Source organism: Cibotium barometz, chromosome 40, assembly GCF_041138505.1.
Source record: "Cibotium barometz isolate CiBa-2024 chromosome 40, ASM4113850v1, whole genome shotgun sequence".
Lineage (NCBI taxonomy): Eukaryota > Viridiplantae > Streptophyta > Polypodiopsida > Cyatheales > Cibotiaceae > Cibotium > Cibotium barometz.
In genome coordinates, this window is record NC_141085.1 from 31,201,182 (window position 1) to 31,226,389 (window position 25,208).

At 42.6% G+C, this 25,208-nt stretch overlaps 1 protein-coding gene across 2 annotated transcripts in view; it reads right to left on the reverse strand.

Moving 5' to 3' along the window:
• Window positions 1-11,220: 11,220 nt before the first annotated feature.
• Window positions 11,221-25,208, reverse strand: part of LOC147615407 (uncharacterized) — a 54,641-nt gene continuing 40,653 nt past the window's right edge. The window contains exons 3-19 of one of the 2 annotated variants that reach the window (XM_086779510.1): window positions 21,939-22,193; window positions 21,570-21,649; window positions 21,262-21,471; window positions 20,981-21,172; window positions 20,405-20,644; window positions 15,766-15,944; window positions 15,582-15,675; window positions 15,422-15,478; window positions 15,201-15,335; window positions 15,029-15,097; window positions 14,356-14,469; window positions 14,091-14,252; window positions 13,615-13,743; window positions 13,140-13,241; window positions 12,911-12,981; window positions 12,589-12,711; window positions 11,221-12,466 (exon numbers count right to left, since the gene is read on the reverse strand). In XM_086779510.1, the coding sequence (XP_086635636.1) occupies window positions 11,830-12,466; window positions 12,589-12,711; window positions 12,911-12,981; window positions 13,140-13,241; window positions 13,615-13,743; window positions 14,091-14,252; window positions 14,356-14,469; window positions 15,029-15,097; window positions 15,201-15,335; window positions 15,422-15,478; window positions 15,582-15,675; window positions 15,766-15,944; window positions 20,405-20,644; window positions 20,981-21,172; window positions 21,262-21,471; window positions 21,570-21,649; window positions 21,939-22,193 (2,849 nt within the window). In that variant the 3' untranslated portion in view covers window positions 11,221-11,829. Of the gene's footprint in view, window positions 12,467-12,588; window positions 12,712-12,910; window positions 12,982-13,139; window positions 13,242-13,614; window positions 13,744-14,090; window positions 14,253-14,355; window positions 14,470-15,028; window positions 15,098-15,200; window positions 15,336-15,421; window positions 15,479-15,581; window positions 15,676-15,765; window positions 15,945-20,404; window positions 20,645-20,980; window positions 21,173-21,261; window positions 21,472-21,569; window positions 21,662-21,938; window positions 22,194-25,208 lie in introns of both variants that reach the window. The other variant, XM_086779509.1, reaches the window with a different exon arrangement.

Sequence of the window (25,208 nt, forward strand, 5' to 3'; positions counted from 1 at the left end):
GTTGAAGAAAGAGCTGGACAAGATGAAAGAGGCAGGTATCATCATTCCCATTGAGCACTCCGAGTGGTTGTCACCTATAATGGTGATTCCAAAAAAGAATACCAGCAGCAAGATCAAGATCTGTGTAGACTTCAAAGCCCTCAATCAGTGCACAATCAAAGATGGGTTTCCCTTGTGTTTCATAGAGTGGGTTTTTGAGATGTGGCTGGCCAAGGGTGGTGGGTCGAGCGGAAAACCTGCCTCACCTTACTCTGGTGTTTGTGAAGTGCTAGGTATCGAGTCGCCGCCTCTCAAAAAAAAACCCTCCTCTAAGTAAAATTTTCCATTACCCTTTTTAAAAAAACCATTTAAAAAAAAACGTTTCTCTCTCGCATCTCACCGTCACCCCCGCCTTTTTGTTTTCTTTAGCTCACCAACTACCCCCAATTTGGTATACAGTGTTGCGCTCTTGTGGTGTTTGCCTGTCTCTCTGTGTGTGAGCGAGGTGAGTGAGTGGTCAGTGGTGGGTGTGGTGTGAGTGAGAGGCATGTAGGGATACTGCGGTGCTAGGTGGTGGTCGAAGAGCACAGTATAGACAGTGTAGAGCATAGGTCTTACATGTCTAGCCATTGAGGTCATCCTTGGCAGGTATACTTCCCTGAGAGGATCCACGCTCTCTTTTCCCCATCCCCAAGGTTTGTGTTAGTATTCCTTGAGTTCCCTAGCAAGGATCGGTGGAGTCATCTACACTATCTATGTATTAAGGAGCACTTATCCCTGGTGCTAAAGCGAAAGATATATAAGCCATTTTTGGTAACTGTGGTTGTTGCTTGTTGGTTATGGTCTGCTTGGGATAAACCCAGCTTTGGATCGACACTAAATGTTTGAAAAATTTGGCATCAAACATGGTTTGATCACTTCTTGTGGTGGAAGTGAACCTTGAGGTTCCTAGACCTTCTTTCACTCCACTGAAGTTGTGTCCAAAAATAGGGCAGTTGAAGGCTCTCTCATAAAATTTAAGATGTTGTTTACAAAGCTAGTTGATGAATCTGGAGGCCTATAGCGGCTCCCGTTTCCAAGGATTTCTTGTTCCTCCACTCATGTCTATGTTTCGTTGGCTCATTTCTTATAAAGCTCGTTGTTGGAGGTGGATCCAAAGGAGTTGAGCCTTCTTAACAGTAGGGAGAACTCTGTTGAGTGCTGGTCATTTGCAGAGATGGTGGGTTTGGGGAAGTGTGGTTTGATGCGCTGCACATTTGACTATATTGTGTTTTTGGTATAGGTTTGAAAATGGTCTCAAACTTTGTTTTTTTAAATGTTACTACTGCTAGTTTCACATGTCTAGGTTCATGCCTCTAGACATGTCTCTAGGATCACATCTACAAGTGCACGTATTTAGGTTCTTGTGTCCAAGTTCATGTCTCTAGGCTCATGTATCCAAGTTCATGCCTCTAGACTCATGGCTACCCAGACGCACAATTTTTGTCTGAATTTGACTCCCATACTTCCCTCCCATAAAATGAGCCTACCTAGGGCACGAGAATCTAAGAACTGAGCCTATAACCGGGTTGATGTTTGTGATAAGTGTACTTGATTCCCCAATAGGACCTTTTTGAGGAGCAAGAGCTAGAGAAGAACCCGAAGCTATAGTTCATCCACCTTGACCACCCCTCATCCTACATGAAGAATGGATGCTTCACACCATGCACAAGTTCATCCAAGATTACGATGTTGTGCTAGATCTTGATATAGTCGCCCCACCATCCGCTTTTTCAGGCTCATCGTTTTCCTTTTGGTGGGATTTCTTAATTGGCATGCATTTGATGAAGGTCAACCGGGCATGGCCTTTGACATTAACAAGGATCCCACTTTGCCAACAAATACTCCGCTACTACAAGCGAATACATTGGATGCAAAGCTGGCGTATGCTCATTTAAAGGCATGTTTGAGACCACCTTCTGGTGGACATCCTACAAAGCCATCGAACCACCCAATACATGAAGTCTTGCTTTGACTTTGACTAGAACTTCAACAGCTTCTACCAACTAGTCTCCCACGAAGCTTCACTATTGATTTTGAGGACGGATCCGTGATTAGGGAGGGGAGTATTCTTCAAGCTATACTTTTGTACCACGTAATGCACTTTATGTAAAATGATTATGGGAAATCTCCGAGCTTACAACTTGTGTAATGTCGAAAGATAGTCAAACACCAAATGACGGTGATGTACATTTAGACTAGGAAATTAGCCTAGACTTACCTGGGTGGCTGGGAATCGTACAAATGAGTGTTGTATACAAGATTTTTGACTAATGAGAAAAGAGAAAAGAGATAATTCCATATCCACAATTGGGTTTGAGTCTTCTTACTCTTGTGATTGCTTTTCTTCTTCTTGCTCTTGTGATTGAAGTTACTTGTATGCTTTTCTTCTTCTTGTGATTGAAGTTACTTGTATGCTTTTCTTCTCTTCTCAAGTCCATGTCCCTATTGTCTTATTACTTCAACCCAAGAAAATGTATGAAGTAACTTAAAAGACTACAAGCATGACGAGAAACCACCACCAACAAACTCTTCAAACAAGTTAAAAATAGAAGATCCTACTAAGGAATTCTGGAAATCAAAGACTTTTCCAAAAGTGCATGTAAACAAATTGGATCCACTACTTTGAGAGTAATTATATGAATGCAACACTCCTACAAGGGATAGCCATCTGAGATGGGGGTGCTAGAGTTAGTGTCATCACCACCAAGTAATGCTAGGAAACGTGGGGGACAACCAACAAATTTAGACCCCCATGTCAACCCTATTGATTCCAGCGCTCATGCTCAGGGGAAATGAGAAGACAGTGGTTCCTACATCCTCCCAAGGGGAGCAGCAAAGAAGAATCGTGCAGTTCACAAAATTAGAGAAAGCAAGCACGCCATCGCGAGGAGAGACTGGAGGAAAAAGCATCTGCAGGACAAGCAGCAAAGAAGAATCATGCAGGAGATAAGGTCCTTTTTTTATACTAATAATAATAATAAAATAAAAAAGGTTATCTTTTTCTTGGGTGTAAAAGAGACCGCTTTAAGAGGCTATTCACATGTGCATCATGTATGATTACACCATGGAATTCAACAACTGCTGGTCAAAGAATCAACCTCAACAAGCAAATGTGATGGAGGTCTCCTTTCCAAAGGAGGATATGGAAACACTTTTTTGAAACTATGGAGTTTTCACCCACCCCTTGTATCTTGTTGTATTGTTTCTACCCACTAACACCGATGATGTAGCCATGGTAGAATGATGTAAAGGCCAAGATGCCTAGTTCATGTGTAAGGCCAAGATGCCTAGTTGTATGTTAGGTCAAGATGCCTATGATGTGTACCTTACACCTAGATGTGTCCTAGATGGCACCAAGGGGGGGTGTTGAAAATGTGGTGCCTAGATTCACAAGGAGTATGTATCAAGGGGGAGCGATGTGGTGCCATGGAGCACAAGAAAGGTAGGGAGTGAGTCACATGAACAAGAAAAGAAGCATGCACATTAGAACAAGGAATAGACTAAGGGTCTAATATCAAAGGTTGATTTGTCTGGTCACTTTTCAAAGGTGAAATCAATGGTCAAAAGGCGACACATGGAAAGCACAAGGTTGCACATGTAGTGTGAGCATTAATGAACACATGGTTGGCACTAGGGTGCACAAAAAGCATGGATTGGAGCCCTTCCCAAGGCTATAAATATGGGTGTATGAAACTTGATTATTCGAATGAAATTATTGAGTTTGTCTTAATCATTGTGTCATTGATTAATCTCTATCTTAATCTCGTATTAGCATTTTCATAGTCCATCATGGCCTTGATCACTTTCTATGAACCACCATAGATTCATATATTTTAACTTTAGCGTGTTCACATTATGGACCGCGTGTTCACATTATGGACGGCATGTTCATAGTACTTTAGTACTTATGTTTTATTTCCCTTATCTTCTTGGTAGAACTCTTTTGTTGAGAAGAAGAAGAACAACAAATTTTTAGCCTATGTGTTCTTTTCTAGGGTTTGTGTGAGTGTGTGTGCTTGCAAGAGCTCAAGATCTCTTCCTCAATTCATCCTTTCATCTTCATGGGTGTCTTTTGATAGTAGATGTCAGAGAGTATCTTCCAGGCAACATATACATGGGTATCCCGTTTGATGTGAGCGATGATTGAGAGTTGAGATTTCAGAAGGATGAATGTCGGAGAGTCTCTTCAAGGCAACATATGCATGGGTATCTCGTTTGATGTGAGCGATGACTGAGGGTTGAGAGTTTAGAAGCATGAATGACCAAGCATAGGCATTAAGCCGATCCCATAGAGCAGCTTCGTGCGTAAGAGAATCCCTCGTAGCCTTATCCCATGCGGTGTCCAGGCTAGGCCAGAGGACTGGTTGTGTGATGAACTCTAGAAGATCATAAGTCTCCAAGATTTCTTCCACCACACCATGACTTTCCAGATGTCGTAGTTTGTGCCATCCAACTTGGAATCAAAAGGAAAAGTTGGAAGAGTGGGTATCTAAACCCCGTGATGTACCTCCTCTAAAAACGTAGCTACCAAAACATCCCAAGAGCTGTTCTTTGCACTTGTAGAGAAGCTGGGTGGGATATAAAGAGAGTGGAGAGGAGAAAAAAATGCAAAAATGCAAATCTGTCTCTCCCGAGAAGATACATAGGTCTGAAACACTACGGATGACCACAGAGTTTGCGTGAAAACGTGAAGAAAACATCAACAATCAACGATTCTAGGTCTAGACGCCTCTGAGCTTTAATGCCATGTCAAAGGGTAGTGGAAAGATGTAGATGAATGGGTTAAAGTTCCAAGAGAGAGATGAGAGAACAACAAAACGATGATGCACTAATCCTCAAGAAAAGATGGATACAACCAACCTGTAGGGGAGGAGTGGACTCCATAGACAGAGGGCTGAAGGTGCTCACCAAAATGATCAAGAAATAATAATGAGAAGGGAGGGAGAGGGTAGTGTATATATACACCCCATATGAGCCGGCTAACTGCCTCCTAGATGCTACACAACCTGAAAAATAGGCATAAATGCCATAAAATAGGGTGGGCAACCCACAACAAAGGCCCATAAAATAGGGAAAAAAATATGGGAATGCCTGAGCATGGAAAGGCCCCCATAGACACCATAATAGCCACACCAATAGGAGATGATATATGCTAACACCCCCCCGTCCCATTTTTACTATGTCTCTGCATGTGTTTGTAGACGGAAAGAGCAAAGGGCATTTCAATGGAGGACAAGATCTGTAGGCGATGCTCTAGTATGGAATTTGAGTCACAGTGGAGCACTGCCTTTTTAGATGCCTTCTTAGACCTGTGCTGGTCAGGACATGCTTGTCGGAGTGGTGTTGACATAGCTTTTCTTTGCAACCTCATAGCCACCCATCACCATTTTCTTTCAGTAGATTGCTTGTAGAGATATTTGATGGTATCCTCCCAAATGACACCACCATTAAAAAGTTAACACACATTGACTGCTTGTGGGATGCTATGATTACTATGCCACTCAAGAAGTCACACTAGTATGGGAAATCCAGCTACAACGTGCTTGATACTCCAGGCCCATAAGACTGAGTTGGGTTCAGATCCATGAGATCCTTCAAAGGTACAAATGTCCCAGCACAGGTCAAGAATGTGGACAGGGTTATGCTACTTATGTCTAAACCCTAGAGTGAAACTATAAGTCAATAGAGGGACCAAATCCATGGTACAACTAGACCTTCGACATGATCTATCCATGCACATGTGATCTATATGGGAGTTTCTATGTGTATCTAATCTATAGCAGTTTCTATGTGCTCTTGTTTACACCATCCATGTGACCATGCATTCTTACATGTGGTCATCTAAAACTAGAGTTCAATAAAAGACCTTACTTGGCCCAGTAAAGTGGCCAAATTTTTATGAACAAGTCATGCCTAGCCATGTGAGCTAACATCTCCACACTATATACTAGGGACGTTTTCCATATCTAGATCTACCACCATGTCAAGTTTACACAACGTGGTTCCATGCCTTGGAAAGAAGAAGCTATTGGAAGAGAGCGACTTACAAGTAAATGTAATCAAGCAAGCATCCATCTATAATGTATGAATCCAATATTATACTAGCAAGTAAGAGTAGAGAAGAAGAGCTCAAAAGTATTCTATTGTAAGGGACTGATTATGTATTGCTTATTGTAAAAAATGACTTATATTCAAGTGTCTAGTCTTTCCACTAGGTAAGACAAAATTAAAATGGCACGGTCTCTATTGCTAGTCCTAAGCAAGTATATACACAAAGTTATTAAGACTTCCCCTATTTGACATAAAAAGCACAAGGTAATGCCGCTATATATGTTCTAACACTGTCTTCTTAAAGATAAGTGTCCGTTCAGGGTAAGATGGCAAAGTAACTTCAGTAGGTCGGACACATAAAACTATGTTGTCTTATAGAGTGGTTAACATATCCCCTTCCTAATGGTGATTGCATTGTCGCGTCACCTAAGTCAGTGGTGAAATTGTTGTCGAGTTGAAAAGGTATGGGTTGTGTATATATGCCATGAAGTTGGTATGCAGGGTTGAGACCAATCTGTAACTAGATGCATGGCATAATAGTGAAAAGCTTTGGGGAAAGCCCTAGTGGTAGGTATCATGAAAGGTATAGGCGATGTGTAAGTTCTTCATGTGAGGCCTCCTTTTGTTGTGGATGTTTTTGAGACCCTTTAAAATTAGGTAGTTGGTAAAAGTGGTCCGCACCTTGTGATTCATGAAATGAGCATCACGACCACCATGGAATGATTTGCATGGGTAGATGGCAATACGAATTTTCTTGGCATGGCATGATAATATACCACAATCTCATAGGAAGTGCCTATTGTTGGTGTTGAATTGAAGTCAAAGAAGAGGTTGCATGCATTAAAGCTCTTTGGAGGTACTTGCAAAGTGGAGGATTCTCAAGGCGATGGGTTCTACCATGGACCAGGCTTATGCTCCCTGTGGTCCCCTATCTAGAGATGTAGGTTGGCGTTGATGAGGTTAGTTGTAGGTGTATGTGTTTGTGTGTGCACTGAGGGTTAGCATTGACGACATTGCACCTGTGTCCTTGTGTGTGTACTCCTTGAACTTAAAGATTTCTCCAACTCATCTGCTTTTTTTTGTAATTCTCTCTACTGACAAGGGAGCGGACTTTGTTCATACATGCGATGGAGCTAGGCGGTCTTTGTGGCTTGAGAGATTTGGTGTTAGTGAGTACTAGGGATACATGCAATGTGGATCAAGGGGTGGTGGGGATGAAGAGGCTACGAAAGGTTCTCAGAAGGTCCAGGCAATTGGTCGTACCATGGGCCAACCTTGCGCTCGCCATGATCTCCCCATCCAAAAATGTACTTGGATGGTTGTCCATGATGAGGCGTAATGGAGGTGCTTGGGATATCAATGCTTGTTGATGTGTTTACTAGATGCTTAGCCCATGTAGAAGCTTGTTCTGGTAAAAACTCCAACACACCTCTTTCTTCCTCTTATACAAGGTTTGAGGTAGGGAATTGAGTGTTAATGTGTATCGAGACTAGTCAATAAGGTGGGTGTGAATTTTGTCCATGAGAATGAAAGAATTTAGAACACCCAGTGTGACATGTACGCTGCTAAACTGTGAGCGATCGATGGCTTGTGGGACATGGTCGAATGGATTCAAGCATTGGTGCAACCTCTTTTTGAAAAGTTGGTGGCTACTCGGCCCGTTTGCTTGACACATGGCGATGGCATTGAAAAGGACTGAACCATAAGAAAGCTTGCGTGGCTTTGAGGTGAAATTTAAGATTGACAACATCGAATGTGGCATGTGACCTCGCTTTATTATAGCATGGTTGGAGGAATGTTTTGCGCCTTGCAAGAAAATGTGAAGCTTGCTCTTATCCTCGGTTTCATTTTTGCTAGCTCTTCTCCTCGATTAGATTCTCTTCTCGATTCTCTCAATAAAGTAATTAAAGAAACACATTTTTTGAAGAATTTTTTTGAAGAGATGATGTGGCACTTGATGCCATGTCACAAAGGGGACCTCCATTTTCATGCAACCCTAATTTCTTTTTTTTAAGAGAGGTAATTAGTGTCACATGTCCACATTGCTATGTGGCACATGCAACCGTAAATTTTTTAAGTTATTTTTTAGGTAATGATGTGGTATCTAATGCCATGTGGTAATGTGCACTTGCATTACATTGCACATGCAATCTTACTTTTTTTAAAATGTGTGCATACATGGAAATTTCTCCTAGTTAAGAGATGCTTAAAAATTTGAGAGAGAAAATTTAACAGATCTACTATGGAGGTAGTTTTTCACAAACAGGGGTTGGTTTTTAGATGTCTGGATACATGCTTGTGCGTATGTTACCATGTGTAAAGTGTGCATGTGCAAGCATGGGTGTGGTAGGTGCATACGCATGTATTGAACTTTGGCTCATTTTTAGTTTTATTTTAGGTTTTAAGTTTTTATTCATTCACAAGTACAAGTACGTGTGTACAATTAATAGGAAGTGCTACTTTGTTGATCCATGACGAAATCCTTGATGTCACTGACGTCGACTTTGCTGGTACACTTGATTGAGCTTTGTCATTCTAGTTGGTGGCAAGTTGGTGTTGTGGCACGACGCACATGGGTGTTTTGGGATTGCAGTGATGTTTGACGGACAAGCATCGACGAATCTTTCATGTTGGAGAATTGGGAAAATCTGCCAAGACTTTCGATTCGTAGAGGTCCGATTGGATGTTGCAAGGGGAGCCTCTCTCTACGCATGGCCAAAAGGAACCCCATGACTACAACTGTTGAGGGTTTGCACAGGGACATCTGGGTGCCAAGAGAGAGACAAGCTATAGCGCGAGTGTTTGCACGTGCAAAGAGAGCCTTTAGCTCACACAAACTTAACAGGCACACAGAGAAGCTCGACTATGGCGACAATGTAGAGTAAGCATCTCTTTGAGTAACCAAATTAATAAAGAAATGCAACTATGGTGAACAGCTTGACTGGCAAGGCGGACCTCATTAGCTATGGTGAGCTCTTTGTGCGCCAAGCACGGGGATTGGCCATGCTCGGAGCAAAAGGTGCAGGCTGCTGTGGTTTTAAGAAAAAATTTAAGTCACATTGTTATTTTAATTTTACTTTGTTTGATTCGGAGTAACCTTAGCTTTTTTTTGCTTAATAATTAATTAATTAACATTTTTCAATAAATAATTAGTTAATTCCCCTTTTCTAATAGATATTAAAAAAGAAAAATGATATTTTTTTTAAAACATAAAAATAAAATCAAAATCAAAAAGAGGAAAAAAATGAAAAGAAAAAGAAGTTTTTTAAATCAAAAGAGCCGAGGGAATGGAAGAAGGGGGGTGGGAGATTAAAGAAAGGGGAGAGATTTTGAACAAGTAAGGGATGAAAAATAAAAAAATGATTTCTTTGGACCGAGACATGTGCGAGGAAAGTTTGGGTGAGCACAGTGCATTTGTGTGTGCATGTGTTTGCATGTACACATGCAATGTAAGTGCAAAGGGATGCATGCACACGTGTGCACATACAAGTTTGTGCACATGCAAGGTATACATGCAAGGCTGAAAGTGCACATGAACACGTGAGGGCCCATGTTACTCATCTCTAATGGAAAACAACATCTAGAGGCCTTTACAAAGAAGGCTACAAGGTGAGTTGCAACACCTCTAGAGTTGATGCGCACTTCGTCTCTTGGTTTTGCTAATTATGTTTTTCAATTGGTTGATGATTTTAGCAAGTATACCTAGGCTTATTTTCTCAAATCCAAAGAAACTTTCAACAGATTCCAAACATGGAGAACCTTCGTGGAGAAACAATCGGGACGCTCCATCGTGACATTACGAGCCAACAACGGAGGCAAGTTTACTTCTCGCCAGTTTAGCTAGTATTGTGAGCTACATGGCATTCAATGGCAGGAGTTTGCCAACACAGGTACTCCTTCAGAGAATGGCGTGGTGGAGCAGAAGAATTGAACGGTGATTGAGATGGCTGAAACAGTGGAGCATCGACAACTTCCTCAAAAGATTTGGGCAGACAGTTGTTGCTACTAAGATTTACATTCTCAATCACTCCCCTACTACTGTTGTTCCAAGGTAGACCCCCTTTCAAGCCTACCTAGGAAGAAAACCCTTGGTTTCACTCTTTCAGGTTTTTGGATGAAATGCATATATTCATGTACTTGATAGTGACAAGGAGAAGCTGGACGCTAAGTTCCAAGCACCATATTATGGTTGGTTACAACTCAAAATCCAAAGGTTATCGGCTCTTCAATCCTACAACCTCGAAGATCATCGTTAGCAGAGATGTGGTGGTTGATGAGACCATCTTCCATTGCAAAGGGGGCTCCTTCATCTTCAAGGGTTAATTCAACTCAGCCTCTCCTTGGTTCCTCATTGGATCCTCTTGTTCCTCTTCCTCGACTTGACCTGGCACATCCTCGAGCACCCTTGAATATTGTCCTAGTCAGGACAATGTTGTAGACTTATTCACCAAAGGATTGTCACAATCAGCTATTAACATTCATGGCAGTTCCTTGGGTCTTGGGCCACCCCCGAGACCCGAGAGGGGGTGTTAGCATATATCATCTCCTGTTAGTGACTACTCTGGTGTCTATGGGGGCCTTTCCGTGCTCAGGCATCCCCCGTTTTCCCATATTTTTTCCCTATTTTATGGGCCTTTGTTGTGGGTTGCCCACCCTATTTTATGGCATTTATGCCTAATTTTCAGGTCGTGTAGCATCTAGGAGGCAATCGATGGGGATGTATATATACGGTGCTCTCTCCCTCACTTACCATCATTGTTTCTTGATCATTTTGGTGAGCACCTTCAGCCCTCTGCGTACAGAGTCCACTCATCGCCTACGGGCTGGTTGTATCCTTCTTTTCTTGAGGATTAGTGCATCAGCGTTTTTCTGTTTTCTCTCCTCTCTCTCTTGGAGCTTCAGCACTTTTGTCATTCGTCTACATCTTTCCGATGCCCTCTAATAGGGACTGGGGGTGGCACCCAGCAAATCCAAACCTGCCATCATGAAGTCTCCCAATCCACTCGCATGAAGAGAGAGAGAGAGAGAGAGAGAGAGAGAGAGCTGTTTGACACAGCTATGGTTGTCTTTCGGCGGCATGCACTCAAAAAAGTCGTTAAAAATTATTGCAATGTGCCTTTCAGGCAGTCCTGCAGCATGAAGCAAGAAGGTTATAAATTATCTTTAATTAAACATGCTGATGATGCGGGAATGAGGAGATTAAAAACTAAAATCTCTTGAAGTCTGCCTTATTAAAAACACTGGTATATGGCAGAAAACAAGGGAGCCTGCAGCCTAAGGGAAAGTGTTTGTGCCCCCTCCTGACAACACAACCAAAACTGTTTCCGGAAACCATGTACAGATATTCAGAGTATGCCTTCTCCAAGTCCAATAATTAAGCATGAGGAATGAAGCTTCATGCTGAAAAGAGCCTGCTAACTCAGCATTTCTGATGATACTAAAGAAAAAAAGATTTTAAAGACACTGCTGATGCAACTCAACACATCTTACAAAAGAAGTAACCACAAAGCCAGAGCTCTGGTATGATACAAACCTCAGGACAAAAATCGTCACCTTGACATAATCTTCCTTTTCAATTCCACCTGTGATAAGGCAACCTAACATATTTGCTAGTCTTCTCACCGGAGGTGTATGATTCGTAAGAGATGGCACTAAGCTGACAGCCCTGAATAATTCCAATCTGCCTGTTATGTATACACCTTTCAGCATGCATTGAAAAGAAACTGCCAACACTCCTCCAAAGGGAGTTTCCTGTGTTCACCGTTTCTTACCTTTGCCCTTGCTCTTCATGCCTTTGTGCATTTTCTGCTTCCCTTTCGGATTTGTCCGCTTCAAACCAAGTGCCTCTGATGCACTCAGACCCTTCATTTTGTTGGTCACTTGTACTACGCTTGCAAGGCCCTTCCTAGCAACTGATTTCTTGCCCTCACGTCGGTTAAGCATTTTAGGATCAAGAGGCCAATATGCGTAGGGGTCAAGTTTTCCTTGCCGTTTCACATCACCTTTCCCCACCCCTTTCTTATTAGCATATTCTTGTCCAGTGTATGCCCAACCTGTGTCCGTCTTTCTTTTCTTACTCGCATGCACCTTAGATTTTGCTTTGCCAGAGCTTTTCGCACTTCTTGTGCTGCGCATATCAGCGTCATTATCCCCATTATCATTACCGTGTAAGTACTTCCGCTTGGCAGCACTATCATCTGCCGGAACTATAAAACGGCCATCCAGATCAACCTCCAGGTCATGGTCATCACTGTCATAATTTTTCCTCTTCAGCTTGTTAGCAGACAACGCAGATCGGGTTTTTTGCGTATCTAAGAGATCCAATGGTTCATTTTCACCATCACGCTCATCCTCTGGAAGCATCTTATTCGACTTCCGAAGCTTCCGGCTTGACCTGTATGTTATCAAGTGCAGTAGATAAATAAACTACAAGAGACAAATAAACCCATATATGAGCACCATTAGGATAAGAATTCACACTTGAAAAGCTAGTGGTAATTACTGTTTAAGGCTCACCTTGTTGTTGCAGCCCAAGATTTTCCACCAGAAGTTACTGTAAAGCGGTCAATATTGTCATCCTCGCTTCCCCCTTCATCTTCAGCATCGGAGAAATACTGTGTGTGCTGCCACCTACTTTGCCTGAAATTATTAATTGTGTTCAATTCCTTAGTTTAAATATAATGCCTTGATTAACACACACACACACACACACACACGTATTTATATGTGCATGTGCGAGAATGTGTGCATATGCTTGTAATGGCTTTACATGTCATCAACTATGTTAGCAAATTTGAAATAGGAGCTTCACTGAAGAGAGCTAAAAAAGAGTTCAAACCTTGCTGTAGTTGCATGAGATCTAACTGACTTATTCTCATCACCCTCTTTCTTCTCTTTTCGCTCTTTCATCTGGAAAATATCACACAGTCAGAATTTAAGTAATGACCAATTGTCAACACAACAAAATGAACGGGACAAGCTTCTGTTTACAATTAATGAGATCTCCTGAAAGGAATAGTGACACATTTGAGATTGAAACACATTCTATGCAGGTACATGCCATTTACCTTCCTGATGTGAGTGAGGAGCTTTGCATGTGGCTCAGGTGTTACTGCAGAAACTGCTTGTAAACCACACCTCCTCACCAGCATTTCAAAAATCACTCGAACCTGTTCCATCAGAAGAGCTCACAAAGGTTCAGACCAGCACTTTGATTTAGTACAGCACACAGTAAAAGCACTAGGCATCCCTATCCATGTCCTCAATGCTCTAGGGTATGTCCGGGTGAGATCCCGGCTAAAAGTATGTGACATATCTCCCTTCTCTGAAGGTAAAAAGGCAGAAAAAATCATCATGAATGTGCAAAATTATCATGGATCAGCTTTAAGGGCATGGTTAATACTCTATGGGCCATGCAAGATGTAACATGGATTAGCAGTGGGCAATTACAGAGTGAGTTAACCTCATGCAGCAGGGTTATTTAACAGAGACGGGGGCCTACATCAGTGAGTGGATGCGCATGTAATTGAGTTGGAAACATGCCTTTGCCTTGAAGTGATTTTTGGAGTCATCAGACCACACCAGTAGACCATCCACCATGCTCTTGAGATGTTGTTGCAGGTGTTCAGCTGGCTGCCGTGCAACCACCACTTTCAAGAAACCTAAAACAGACTGGACAATGATAGAGGACTCAGTATTTGAAGCATTAGTTTGCTAGCTAGCATTGTGGATCACCTCTTTTTCTGACTCCACGAAGAAGGGCAAGTTGAAGCAACACAGAATCCAAAGTCAGATATCAGAAATACTTACCAGCAGCATTTCCACAATGCACCCCCAATCAGCCATGGAGAAAAAGGGCATAAAAGGTGCTGGAAATGGGCCTTGGAACAACTATATAATTGGGCAAGGAGGGTCCCACCCCCTCCTATCTTTCTTCCCGAAGTTATTCTAACGATTTCCTCTCAATCATTTGGAAAATCTAAATATGGCCAAGTAATGATCTTAATAAAAACACCCACCTTGATAACCTCTCGGCTCTTGCTGTGCAGCAGAAGAAGAGCAGAAGGCAAGAGATCAGGAATAGTATGGCAAAGATCATTAAATTCGTATATTAATCTAGCAAGGCCTGTGATTGCTGCACTTCTCATGTGTGGTGTGGTCCCTGCTAAACAACCGACAATCTGCAATAGGAACGGAAACAAAATCAATAAAAAGAACATACCTTCACATTCCCAATCCCTACGTCACGATCATCATTAGACTATGCTATACTCACATTCTTACCATGGTGAAAAACTGGATTAATTTTCCATCAGAACCAACTGGATCAGCATCCTTCAAGCTGTGTCCCAACTGTACTAGAATTTCATATGCTGAGTTCCTTGTCTTTATGTTTGTCTGCATCATATATCCGGAAAAAAATATACACACATCTATCATCATGGCTTTTCAGCGCTAAAGTGGCATGATGTAAAGATATAACTTGCCTGGCAATACCGATGAGGTTAGGCTAATGCAAATTAGTGGCTAAATAATGGGACACTAGGCAATAATTGAGTATACACAAGTTACTAAGCCCTGAGCTAGTGCAATGTGACCTTTAAGTATACACATTATCTATAAAAGTGAGTATTAGGCTCATTAATGGGCATTCCTAAGAATCAGGACCCAGATCACACCTGGAACTGGCTCTGGCGTAACACCAAGAAGGTACATTTTGGTGGTATGGGACACAAGGGCGTTGAGGAGTCAGGCAGGTTTGGTCTAGCCTCACTATCCGGAATGCTCCAAGGGAGGCTATGGCTGAGTGTTGAGCTAGCCAGTGTCTCCAAGGTCCGTTGAGGTAAATATTTTTGGGTTTTCCACATTAAATCTGGATGAAAGATTCTTCTTAGGTACATCGGGCACAGGTCAGAACCCCTAGGTTTCACAAGTTGAAAAGAAAAAAAAAACAAACCTCTTTTGTGGCCAGGACAATTTCACCAATGAAAGAGCTCAATACTTGGTCTTTATCTTGGACATTCGACTGCAAAAAACAACTTCATCATCACACATGGAGCAGAAGGTGAAGCGAAGGAGTTGAGCTAAGGTAGCATGTGCCTTTCAACTAGATTTTGCTGCAGCTATACCCTGAAAATGTAAAGAATAAGTGGATGCAGGCAGTTAAGCCGATGCCGTTTAGCAGAGAAATGGCAAGACGGCATGGCCATGAGCATTAACTCCAGTATATCACCACATCTGTTGGCAAGGAATCCTGCATGTTCCTTCAAAGAGGAGGTGAAAAATTGGTCATGCAGCTGCTTGAGTCTACAAACTTCAACCATCCAAATGTTTCATTACAACTACTTACCTTGCATAAGCCTGCCAAGACTTTGTAGCCTTTCTTCTGCACTGACCCATCCACATCCTGTTCCACAAACTCCAACTCAGACAACCATGCCAAATCCCAAAACAAAGTAGTGAAGTTGCATCCTTTTGACCTACTACAAACAAATAGCTTCCATGTTTACCTGCAAAGTAGGCTTTATAGCTGTGAAGAGTACTCCAACACTTTCATCATCCAATCCTTGCAGCAGTGAAAGAGCCAAGTCCATGAAAATGCACCTGAAAAAGCCAAAAAGGTATTAACACGCCTTGCTCAATAGAGCTTTGATTTGAACCTGGCCAAAACTTAACTTAGCTATGAGTCATAACCTTTTTGATGATGCAGTTTCCTCTTTCTTTGGACCACTAAGATCCATTGGCTCCGGACCATTTGGCCTGGCAATCTCACTGGCTTCCTTAGTTGCTTTCAAAAGCTTTTGCATGATGCTTACAAAAAAATCCTTCACCACTTTCTTCTCTGAAACAGATGCCAAATCCCCAATAGTAACCTGAACAAACCACAACTTAAACCTTGTATAAATGTGGTGTAGGATGTTAGACAGCAAGGTCTACTTCTGATGTCCAAAGCCTTGTGCACCCATATGTATGTCTGTATGTATGTCATATGCATCCACACTTGGATTCTGTGGACATTCTGTTCAAGACAAGTGCAAGACCCTAACTACGACACACCTGCAAGTAGTCAAAAACCACCTGAGCAGCCTAAACGGGCCAGCCAGAACCCAGGACAGCCCAGGAAAGCATCCAGCACAGAGGTAGCACACCAGCATCAGGGACAGTCAAAACCAGCACACAAAAACAGTTCGGCAGCTTCTCGGGCAGTCAGGCAGGGCCAGAAGCAATCAGGCACGGGCACTGGTCGGGCAGCATATAAACGAGTGTAAACTCTAGCCAGTCGTGGGCAGGCCGACAGTATGAAGACAGGCCGACCAGGTATTGTCCTCCCCCTATATAAACAAGGGTTGGATATTCATTTATTCATCTCATTGTCTATGGGCCACGACAGTCAAGAGCAGCAAAGAGAGAAACAATCTGCAGCAAGGGACTCGGCTGAGCACTAGCATTTAACAGCAGTCCATAGGTCCATAGGCTGAGATCAAGAGATTCATTTTGGCGTTATCTTTTCCGTTGCATCAGATTTTCTTGTACGTCATATACAGTAGGATACAGGACAACCCCAAGGCCCTAAGGTCAGAGACTAGGCATTTTCATTATAACCTCTTGTTCAAGAGCTCCATTTTGGCGTTATCTTTTGTACTTGATTCCGTTGCATCAGATTTTCTTGTACTTGGTATTATAGCTAACTCAATCGCAGAGGCAGAAAAAAGCAAGGTTTGCATGTTGTTTGTGTTTTTTCAAGTTTGTCTAAGCTAGGTATCTCTTGGTCACCATATCTGTGTTTTGGATATGAAAGAAGTAGGTCCTTTTTTAGGTTTTGCTGCCAAGATAGGATTCATGTGGATTTTTAGAGAAGGGGGGAGAAAGGGAGATTTGTATGCATGTGTGAAGGTGAAATTGTCCCGAGAAAACCTATTTTGAAAGAAATAAAACCGTAGTTTCTCTCTGTTTGTTTGGTCAACGACGCGGTTAGGCATTTCTATTCCATGGTGTATGAGGTCAACTAGCATGGGCTTAAGTGTATGCAATAGGCGCAAGGCGATTATGTACAGGATCTATGGGGTGCAACAGGCAGTTGTTCTGTGCAAGAGTAAGCCTCTTGGTCCATGTCCAAGTCCAAACCAAAATGAATCAATAATAACCCAAGACTCACTTTTTTAGTGCTTATTGCTGCTATAATAACAGTCCAATCATAAATAGCCAATAATCTTGATTATTATTATTGGATTAGTCCCTAACCCCAAGGGTTGGTGTTAGGTACGTAACATTCCTTCCCACTTAGGGCAGTTCCACTCTTGGAAATGAACGAGAATGTATCAATTGTCCCCGAAATCAGGTTTATACCTGTCTATCAAATCCACATAGCCGTGTATCAAGGAACCATCTCAACTAAAGCTCCTCCTCCTCTAGTATATGACCATGGAAAAAAGACAAAAAAAAAAACAGAACCCTTTCATGTCCTTGAAAAACATAAACCATCCTTCAATGCTCCAACTCCTCATGGAATCATAAACCTTAAATCGTTGAGACTACTCTCTGCTAGCTACAACATAATACCCATCCTTTTCAAGATTTGTATATCCTCGAACCTAGGGGATAACATACCCCCCTCTTAGAGACTCCTAAACTATCAAGCACCACAACTAAGCTATCAAAATCTCACAGAATCGGGGTTTTAACCCAACTCCTTTCAAACATAATCTAGCTATTGCCAGAACTATATGCAGAGTAGTATCATAGGCAAACTCGACCATAGGGATGTACCTCTCCCAATAAAATGGTCACTTGGAGCCGTAAGCACAAAGCATAACCTCCAAAACTTGATTTCACCCAAGTGTGCAGCCACCAGCAGATGATGCACAGAAGGGCAACCCTACAATAGCATGTTGTCGGGGCCTGAAACAGGTTGTACTATCCTGAACAATCCATACAAAGCGCAATAGACGCTGATGAGCCATCTGGTACAGAGAAGGGCAACACACACAGAGAGAGAGAGAGAGAGAGAGAGAGAGAGAGAGAGACGATGTATGGATGGCTGGCTTTTTACAGAAAAAAGCATGCTTTAAAGCCATCTATAGGGTGGTGCTTTTTTTAAAACAAAAAGATATGCTATTTTTATTATTAAAACAGTATGAGGCTGTTTTTATAAAACACATGAAGGGGGGGGGGGGGGGGGGGGGGGGGGTTGTTAGCGCACAAATAAAAAAGGCTAGTTTTTTTTAAGGGAAAAAGCACTTAGGTGTTTTTTTTGCCCATAAAAGGGGAGGCCTTAGACCCACTTGTCCTCAGCACGTTACAAAACCAATTGAAGGCAGCCCATTGCTAGCATTCTCAGTCGGCTCTTCGTCTTTTGTGCATGGAGCACAGGTGGGTCACCTTGTTTTGCATGCTTTTCTCAGGTTTCTTGCGTGAAACATATTTTTTTACTGTTGCAGATCTATTCACAAAGGCTTTACCTCGAGAAAAGTTTGAAGCTTTCCGCAAAGCTTTGGGCTTACTCTCATACAAAGAGTGATCTGCTACCTTGTACAGGTTCACACTTCCACTACAGGGGGGATTTGTAGGCATATGCTCACTTATGGTAGTGCTATGTGTGAACAAGGCTTAACCAAGGGCACTTTTTCCCATGTGGTTTTTCCCCTTAGATATCAAGTGTAAAAGGACACTTTACATATAATATTTTGTACTTCTATATTATATGGATGTGGCACACATGCAAGGGTTGACTTGCATTTTGTGGATACCACACTTTTGGCTCTCTCTCTCTCTCTCTCTCTCTCTCTCTCATATTTCTGTGTGTGAGCTTCTCTATCCTGCACCTAACCCTAATGTGCAGGTTTGTGTGTGTGAGTGTGTGAGTCCAACACCAACAAAGGCATAGTATGAACTCATACACTGCACTACTATTGGTTGAATTGCCTCTATAGAACATCTGAGGTCCTCATGCAGGAAGCCACGAATCTGTTCCAAAGGAAATGTATTGTCCTAAGTAAACAAAATCCAAATACTCTCGAAGGAAGTAAAGCTTGGACAATTGAGGGCTCCATCCATCACTAATTTCCCCTGCTTGATAGCTGGACTAACAACAGAAAAAGACAGTACCCTTCCAGCTCTTGCCAGGACTCAAAACTCCACAACCTCCTCCAGAACAGCCATCCATGACTCTAGTAAGATGGTAACACTGCCAATGGAGTCTGTAACCAGCTCGGACATTTCTCAGTATTTTCATATGTGAAAGAGCTCTGTTTGAATCCAGAACGCGCAAATCTTTCTGGAGTGCAAGCAGGGCGGTTTATCCAGTACAAGAATCCAGCGCCAGCACATGATCATGTGTGCCCAGAACGAGACATCGGACACAGAAATGGCCAAGTCTTGAGTGGGAAACACGCCCGCCAAAGCTCAAGGGCAAAAAAGGAAGGAACTTGGCATGGAAACAGCTCTTAAATGGATGCCCACACTCACTTATAGTGTGGGTGGACAGGTTATTGAAAGGGCACCCTGTATTTTTAGGCATTCATACTCTTTACAAAGAGGCTATTAAGTTGGGCACCTTTTTTTTCAAAGGCTTTCACATTAATTTAAAAGGGTGGACAGGAGCTATACAATTAAAATCTCTCTCTCTCTCTCTCTCTCTCTCTCTCTCTCTCTCTCTCGCTCGCTCGCTCGCTCTCTCTCTCTCTGGGCGCCTCGGCAAGGGCCCTCCTTGGGCCCCCTCCCCCTGTGTGAAGACACAAGGCCCTTTGGACCTTAGCCTAAGGCAGGATCAGACTTTTGCTGCATCACGACAACCTCCACGCCACTCTTCTCTTGACAGAATAGGACTGTCCTGTATCCCAGCTGGATCACTCCATCCTCAAAAATCCTAAATTAACGCATATAATCAACAGACTCATTGTTCATCTTGTCTGACAGAAAAGAAGACAGCTGCCAGTAACCCCACCATTAGCCACTCTAAAAAGTAGAACATGGCCTCCACCAAAAATTAACGTAGGAAAAAGTGCAGCCCTACCTTACTGAGCTGTACAATTAAAAACCCTCAATATTGCTTCATTTAAAGCAATCAGCAGTAAAAGGAAGAAACACCTTGATCCACCTTCAGGATGGAATGCAATCCAAGAGAACACCCAATCTACTTGGTCAAATGCCTATTCAAAATCAAGCCGTGGCTGCTAAGCTGATTCCAGACTTCCAGAAAGAGACAATCTTTGTAATACTCCTGAGTTACTAATCCTCAAAAACACTGAAATGGTTTCATCGATTCTAAGAAGTATGCTTAGAATGTGAGTAGTCTTTAAAACCCAAACATACAAAAAGCAATGCTCCCGAATACCTGGAGAACTCCACGCTTCTCGGGAGGAGCTGCGATGAAGATGTTGAACAGAAGAGGAAGGAAGTTCCTTGAAAAAGATGCAATAGCTGCAAGATTTTCCTTTGCATTCTTTTTAGTATAAAGTGCCTTGGCTCTCTCCTCTGCAGCCTTGTTCACTGTAGGACTGTCTATAGGATCTTCACCATTGATCATGGAAGCCACAAGCTCACCACGTGCAATCCTGTTTTGTCTGATGAGCATCTGGAAAGAAACAAAAGGGTAATGTAATAGCAGGGAAAATATTCACATCTGCGCTAAAATGACATTAAAATTTGGGGTCTTTACAAACTTCCCACCCATGAAAAATCTTCCATGATCTAACAATGGTCAGAGCAGGGAGGGCATGGACAGGAAATCTTCCCATTCATCTTCATACATGCCCTGGGGAAGAATTTGAAGGCTGGCCCTCAACTACAACTTGAAGGCCTAGACCCCTGACCTTCAATTACACGGAGAGGAGGAAGAATCTAGATCATACCCCTAGCTCCCCACCCCTTCTCTTATTTTGAAGTAGCAGCAAAATCAAGAGTTAACAACCTGCAAACCGTGGCAGACTACACCTCTCAGTTCCGGTTCTTCAGAGAGAACACTTCCCACAGGTTTAGCAATCCGCCCAAAACTCTGTGCTGTATCTGATGGAAAGTTACAAAATGCTGGGAATAGCGCCCAAAGAGACTGTACACATGCTTCTGCCTTCTTTACTGCTGTTGGTTTCCCTTCTTCAGACAGCTGACACAAATAAAGCAAATGATCAATCTGCTCTGTGTAACTCATTAAGTCGTTAAAAACACATGGTCAATTCAACAACAATTACAAACCTTCCTGACTTTTTCTTGCAGCTTTTGCATAAGAGGGAGCATTTTCTCAGCAAAGAGCTTCAATTGAGCTCCAACTATATTCTGCCGTAGTATTGGTAACAGCCATAAGCGGGTGTTTGATAGCTCACCACTATCAATGTTCAGTGGAAGCAAGGTCAGAAAATTCTCTGGGCCCATTGCAGCCACAGCTGCACCAATAGTTTTATGTAGCTACAGAATGTAAAGAAGCCATCAATCAGTAACATACAATAGATGCACATATCAGTACAAGTCCCATTAGCATTATCGGAAAAATTTCATACATATACCTGTCTTCGACAGGTCATGTTTTCATCCGAAAGTCCCTCTAAGTCAGCTAGGGCTTGCACAATGTCAGACATCAGAGTAACTGAGGATTCACCTGCAAAAACCAAGGTTATGGACAGGCAATCTTAACAGACCAGGTATATGCTCCTATTTTGCCTTCATCATTGACAATATCCTTTTTAATTTGAAAATGAAATCCAGGCCCTTGCTTGAGTGCATATCAAGCCACACTGACGACATGTAGTCGAGTTCAAACCTGACACCAAAAAAATGTGCATACATAACTACATGCATACATGCAAGGAACCGCTCTGGGGGATGTATGACATACGTGTATGTGTATGCAAAGGAAGAAGTGTAATTGCACTAACCGAGTTTATCGAATAAGGATGCGATAACTTGCAGACAAACATCCCAAGCACTACTGAACTGGTACCCAAGTAGGCTAGAAGTTGTTACGCAAACCCGTTCAATTTCACTTGGGCCTATATTCAAGGATTTTCCCCGTGATTGTAAAAAGGACAGCCCCTGTTCGATCATAGCACTATCCACACATTTCTGAATCAAACTCTTCAGACAATCTGCTGCTGCATATACTGCTTCCTCTTGTTTAAATGCCAGCATTCCTGCAAATAGATGTCCCACCAAGCAAAGTGTGAAGCTCTAAGAAAAAAGCTCTACTTAAAAGCATTGCTCTTTTATTTTTATTTTTTAAACAAGAACACAAGCATAGGGATGCGCGATTTAGAGATGATGTTCTCAAACTTCTAACTTTTTGAAAAAAAAAAAACAAGAACACCTCAACAGTTTTTGCCCAATTACTTTTTGCCCTTTTGCTTCCCCTCACCTGCCCTCGTTGAAAAAAATCAGTCAGCATTTAGGTGCTTAATTAATGCAATAAATACCTTGCAGAATCCATCAGCCGACAAATTCCCTTTTACTTCATTAAACTTGCAATTGCATTAAACAAGACAAAGTTGAGAAATTAATTTCTCAATTTCTTACCCACATTGTTAAATTGGCACCCTTAATCAAGCATTAAATTGTTAAACTTAATTGACAAAACTAACAGAAAACTTAATCCGATTTCTAATTAACATGATGAATCGGTGCCTTCATTGAAGAGTTGATTGCAAAATTGATTGCGATTGGGTCTTATTGGACAATAAGACCTGTTTTCTTATTAGACATTTCTTTCCATATTTCAATATCCTAATAGAATAATATTAGGCATATGGGGTTTCTCTAGTAAAGGCTTATGGGTTTAAGTAGCAGCTTTCCTATCTACAATAGCTTTGTTCCTTCTCAAGCACCCAATTCATTCCTGTTTCTGATTATCCAGCAAAGTTTTAGTTAGATCCCTACTTCAGTTTTGATATGTCAGATGATGGGTATCACATCAGATGACCATCCATCGATACCTTAGTCCAGCCGTACTTTTCAACAGTGCATTCAGACATACATAGTTCGCCATGCATTTTGATGATGACATCACATGAGTACACATGGTTCATATACAGGAGATGATGCGACAAGTCATGGACTTCATCCATATCACTTTTGCTTATGTGGATATGCATGTGGGATCATCAATTTGGAGCATTCTCAGATTGCTAGTTAGTTGGTCAATTTGCATCGTGTGATGGACACCTTTATCTAGATGGTCATTTAACATGACTCGATAATGTGGCAGACATCACATGACAGGATGATAAAGCACAATAAGGGGAATATCCCTATCACATGCCAACATGTGTGGTTGGGAATCAAAAAGTGGTTTGGACACTAGGGTCACTTGCATGGATCTAATAGGTACATCATCTCTAGAGAGTCTCCTCCATGACCATCTGACATGTTTGAGCCTTTAAGCCACGAAGATGAAATCCTTTGTCAGTACTATGTCACGTGCATCCCGTACTTAGATGCCATGTGGACATATCTCTACAGCAGGTGCAGGACCTAGGGTGGAAACTGGTCCCACGTGAGCCCCGGTCCACGATGAGTCAACCAGGGTTCCACTCTAAGCATCCAAGGTCAAGTGTACAAGTCCCGTACATAGTCTTGGTCATCAAGCAAATGAAGCAATGAGTATGAAGGGGGGCAACCCTTTGGGCTACCCCAGAAAGGTGTTTACATCCTTTGCCTTAGAGAAGGGGTAGACTTTAAGCCACCCTTGTGGGCCATATTGGGGGCCATGGTGCCCATGGCCATTGCCCAACAGCCAAGCACGGCTGGGCAGGCAGGGCAGCCAGGCCTAGATGGCCTGGACAGGCTGTAGGCTGTCGGCCAGGCCTAGGTGGCCTGGACAGCCTGTCGGGCCTCGGCCAGCCACACAGGCAGTCCAGCAGAAGGCGACCATCTGCCAGCAGCATGTCGGCCAGCCTTGGCCAGTATGGACAGCACAGCAGGAGGCTGCCAGCACAAACAGCAAAGAGGCACCTGATTTTTGAAGCATGATTAGACAGGTTGTGGAGATTATAAAACAGGCCGACTGCCTTACTGTACCCACCGACCAGCATATAGAAGTGCCTATAAAAGCATGGGCAAGAATCTGATTCGGTCATCTCATAATTCACAAGGGGTTGCAGTCTTCCAAGGGCCAGGATAGCCAAGGGGAAAGGTACAGGCAGGGTGAAGGTTGAAGGTCAAGAATCAGATCATCAGATCCACAAATATGTGTTATTTGTTCATCATTCTAATAAAGCAAATACACCATTCGTGGTGGGGGCCCTACAGAGGGTATTCGAGACCCAACTCTCTCTCTCTCTCTCTCTCTCTCTCTCTCTCTCTCTCTGTGCACATATTTCTCTATCTTGTGCATTATCTTCATTACCAAAGAATGCTGAATTATGTCTATTGAAGTACCGATCATATTCATCAAGCTTCCGCATGTTACATTTGCATGTGGGAGACTCTTTGGAGGCTTCCGGAGGCTAAAAACCAACCGTCCTTCAAGGGACATCAGTCACACTGAAAGGGTTGGTCCTCCGGAGTCTAGAAACCAACCACACAAGCGACTTTTTTTCCTCTCTTTTTTTTTGGTTTTCTGGCTGAATCTTCACACTTGAAGAAGAAGGCTCTGATACCTAGTGGATGGTTTTGTTGCAATCCGGAAAGGAGTTGCATATTCCAGCTAGGGTGAACTTCGACGAAGAGAGAACAAAGAATTCCATAACGAGGAGCACCAGGCAGTCCTTCAGGGGTGGCAGACATGAGTGTGCACGAGATGTTCCAGACAACAAACCAGAACACCAAGTTGGACAAGCAGAAGGCGTAAATCTTGGCCCTAGAAGAAAGAACGCATACTCCACCCCTTTTTCTCCGTCTCCTTCTCCCTCCCCAAACCCCGATAGCAGATCCTCTTCCGGATTCTGGAGGGTTGCTACCGCAACCAAGTTCAACACTCGAGTTGCAGGAGCATTGGAGATTCCATTGATGGAAGACCGTGTGACAGCATCCCGTGCTGCCACATAAGAAGACGCCAGGCGACGCGTGGAGCACGAAAGATTTCTTGCGACTTTAGACTCAAGCGACACCATCTTCTTCCTCGAGTGATCCTCCTTTCTTCCTGGAGTCATCCTCTCCATAGAATGAACTTCAGAAAGTATAATGGTAAACTCAACCCCACAACTCTTTATTCT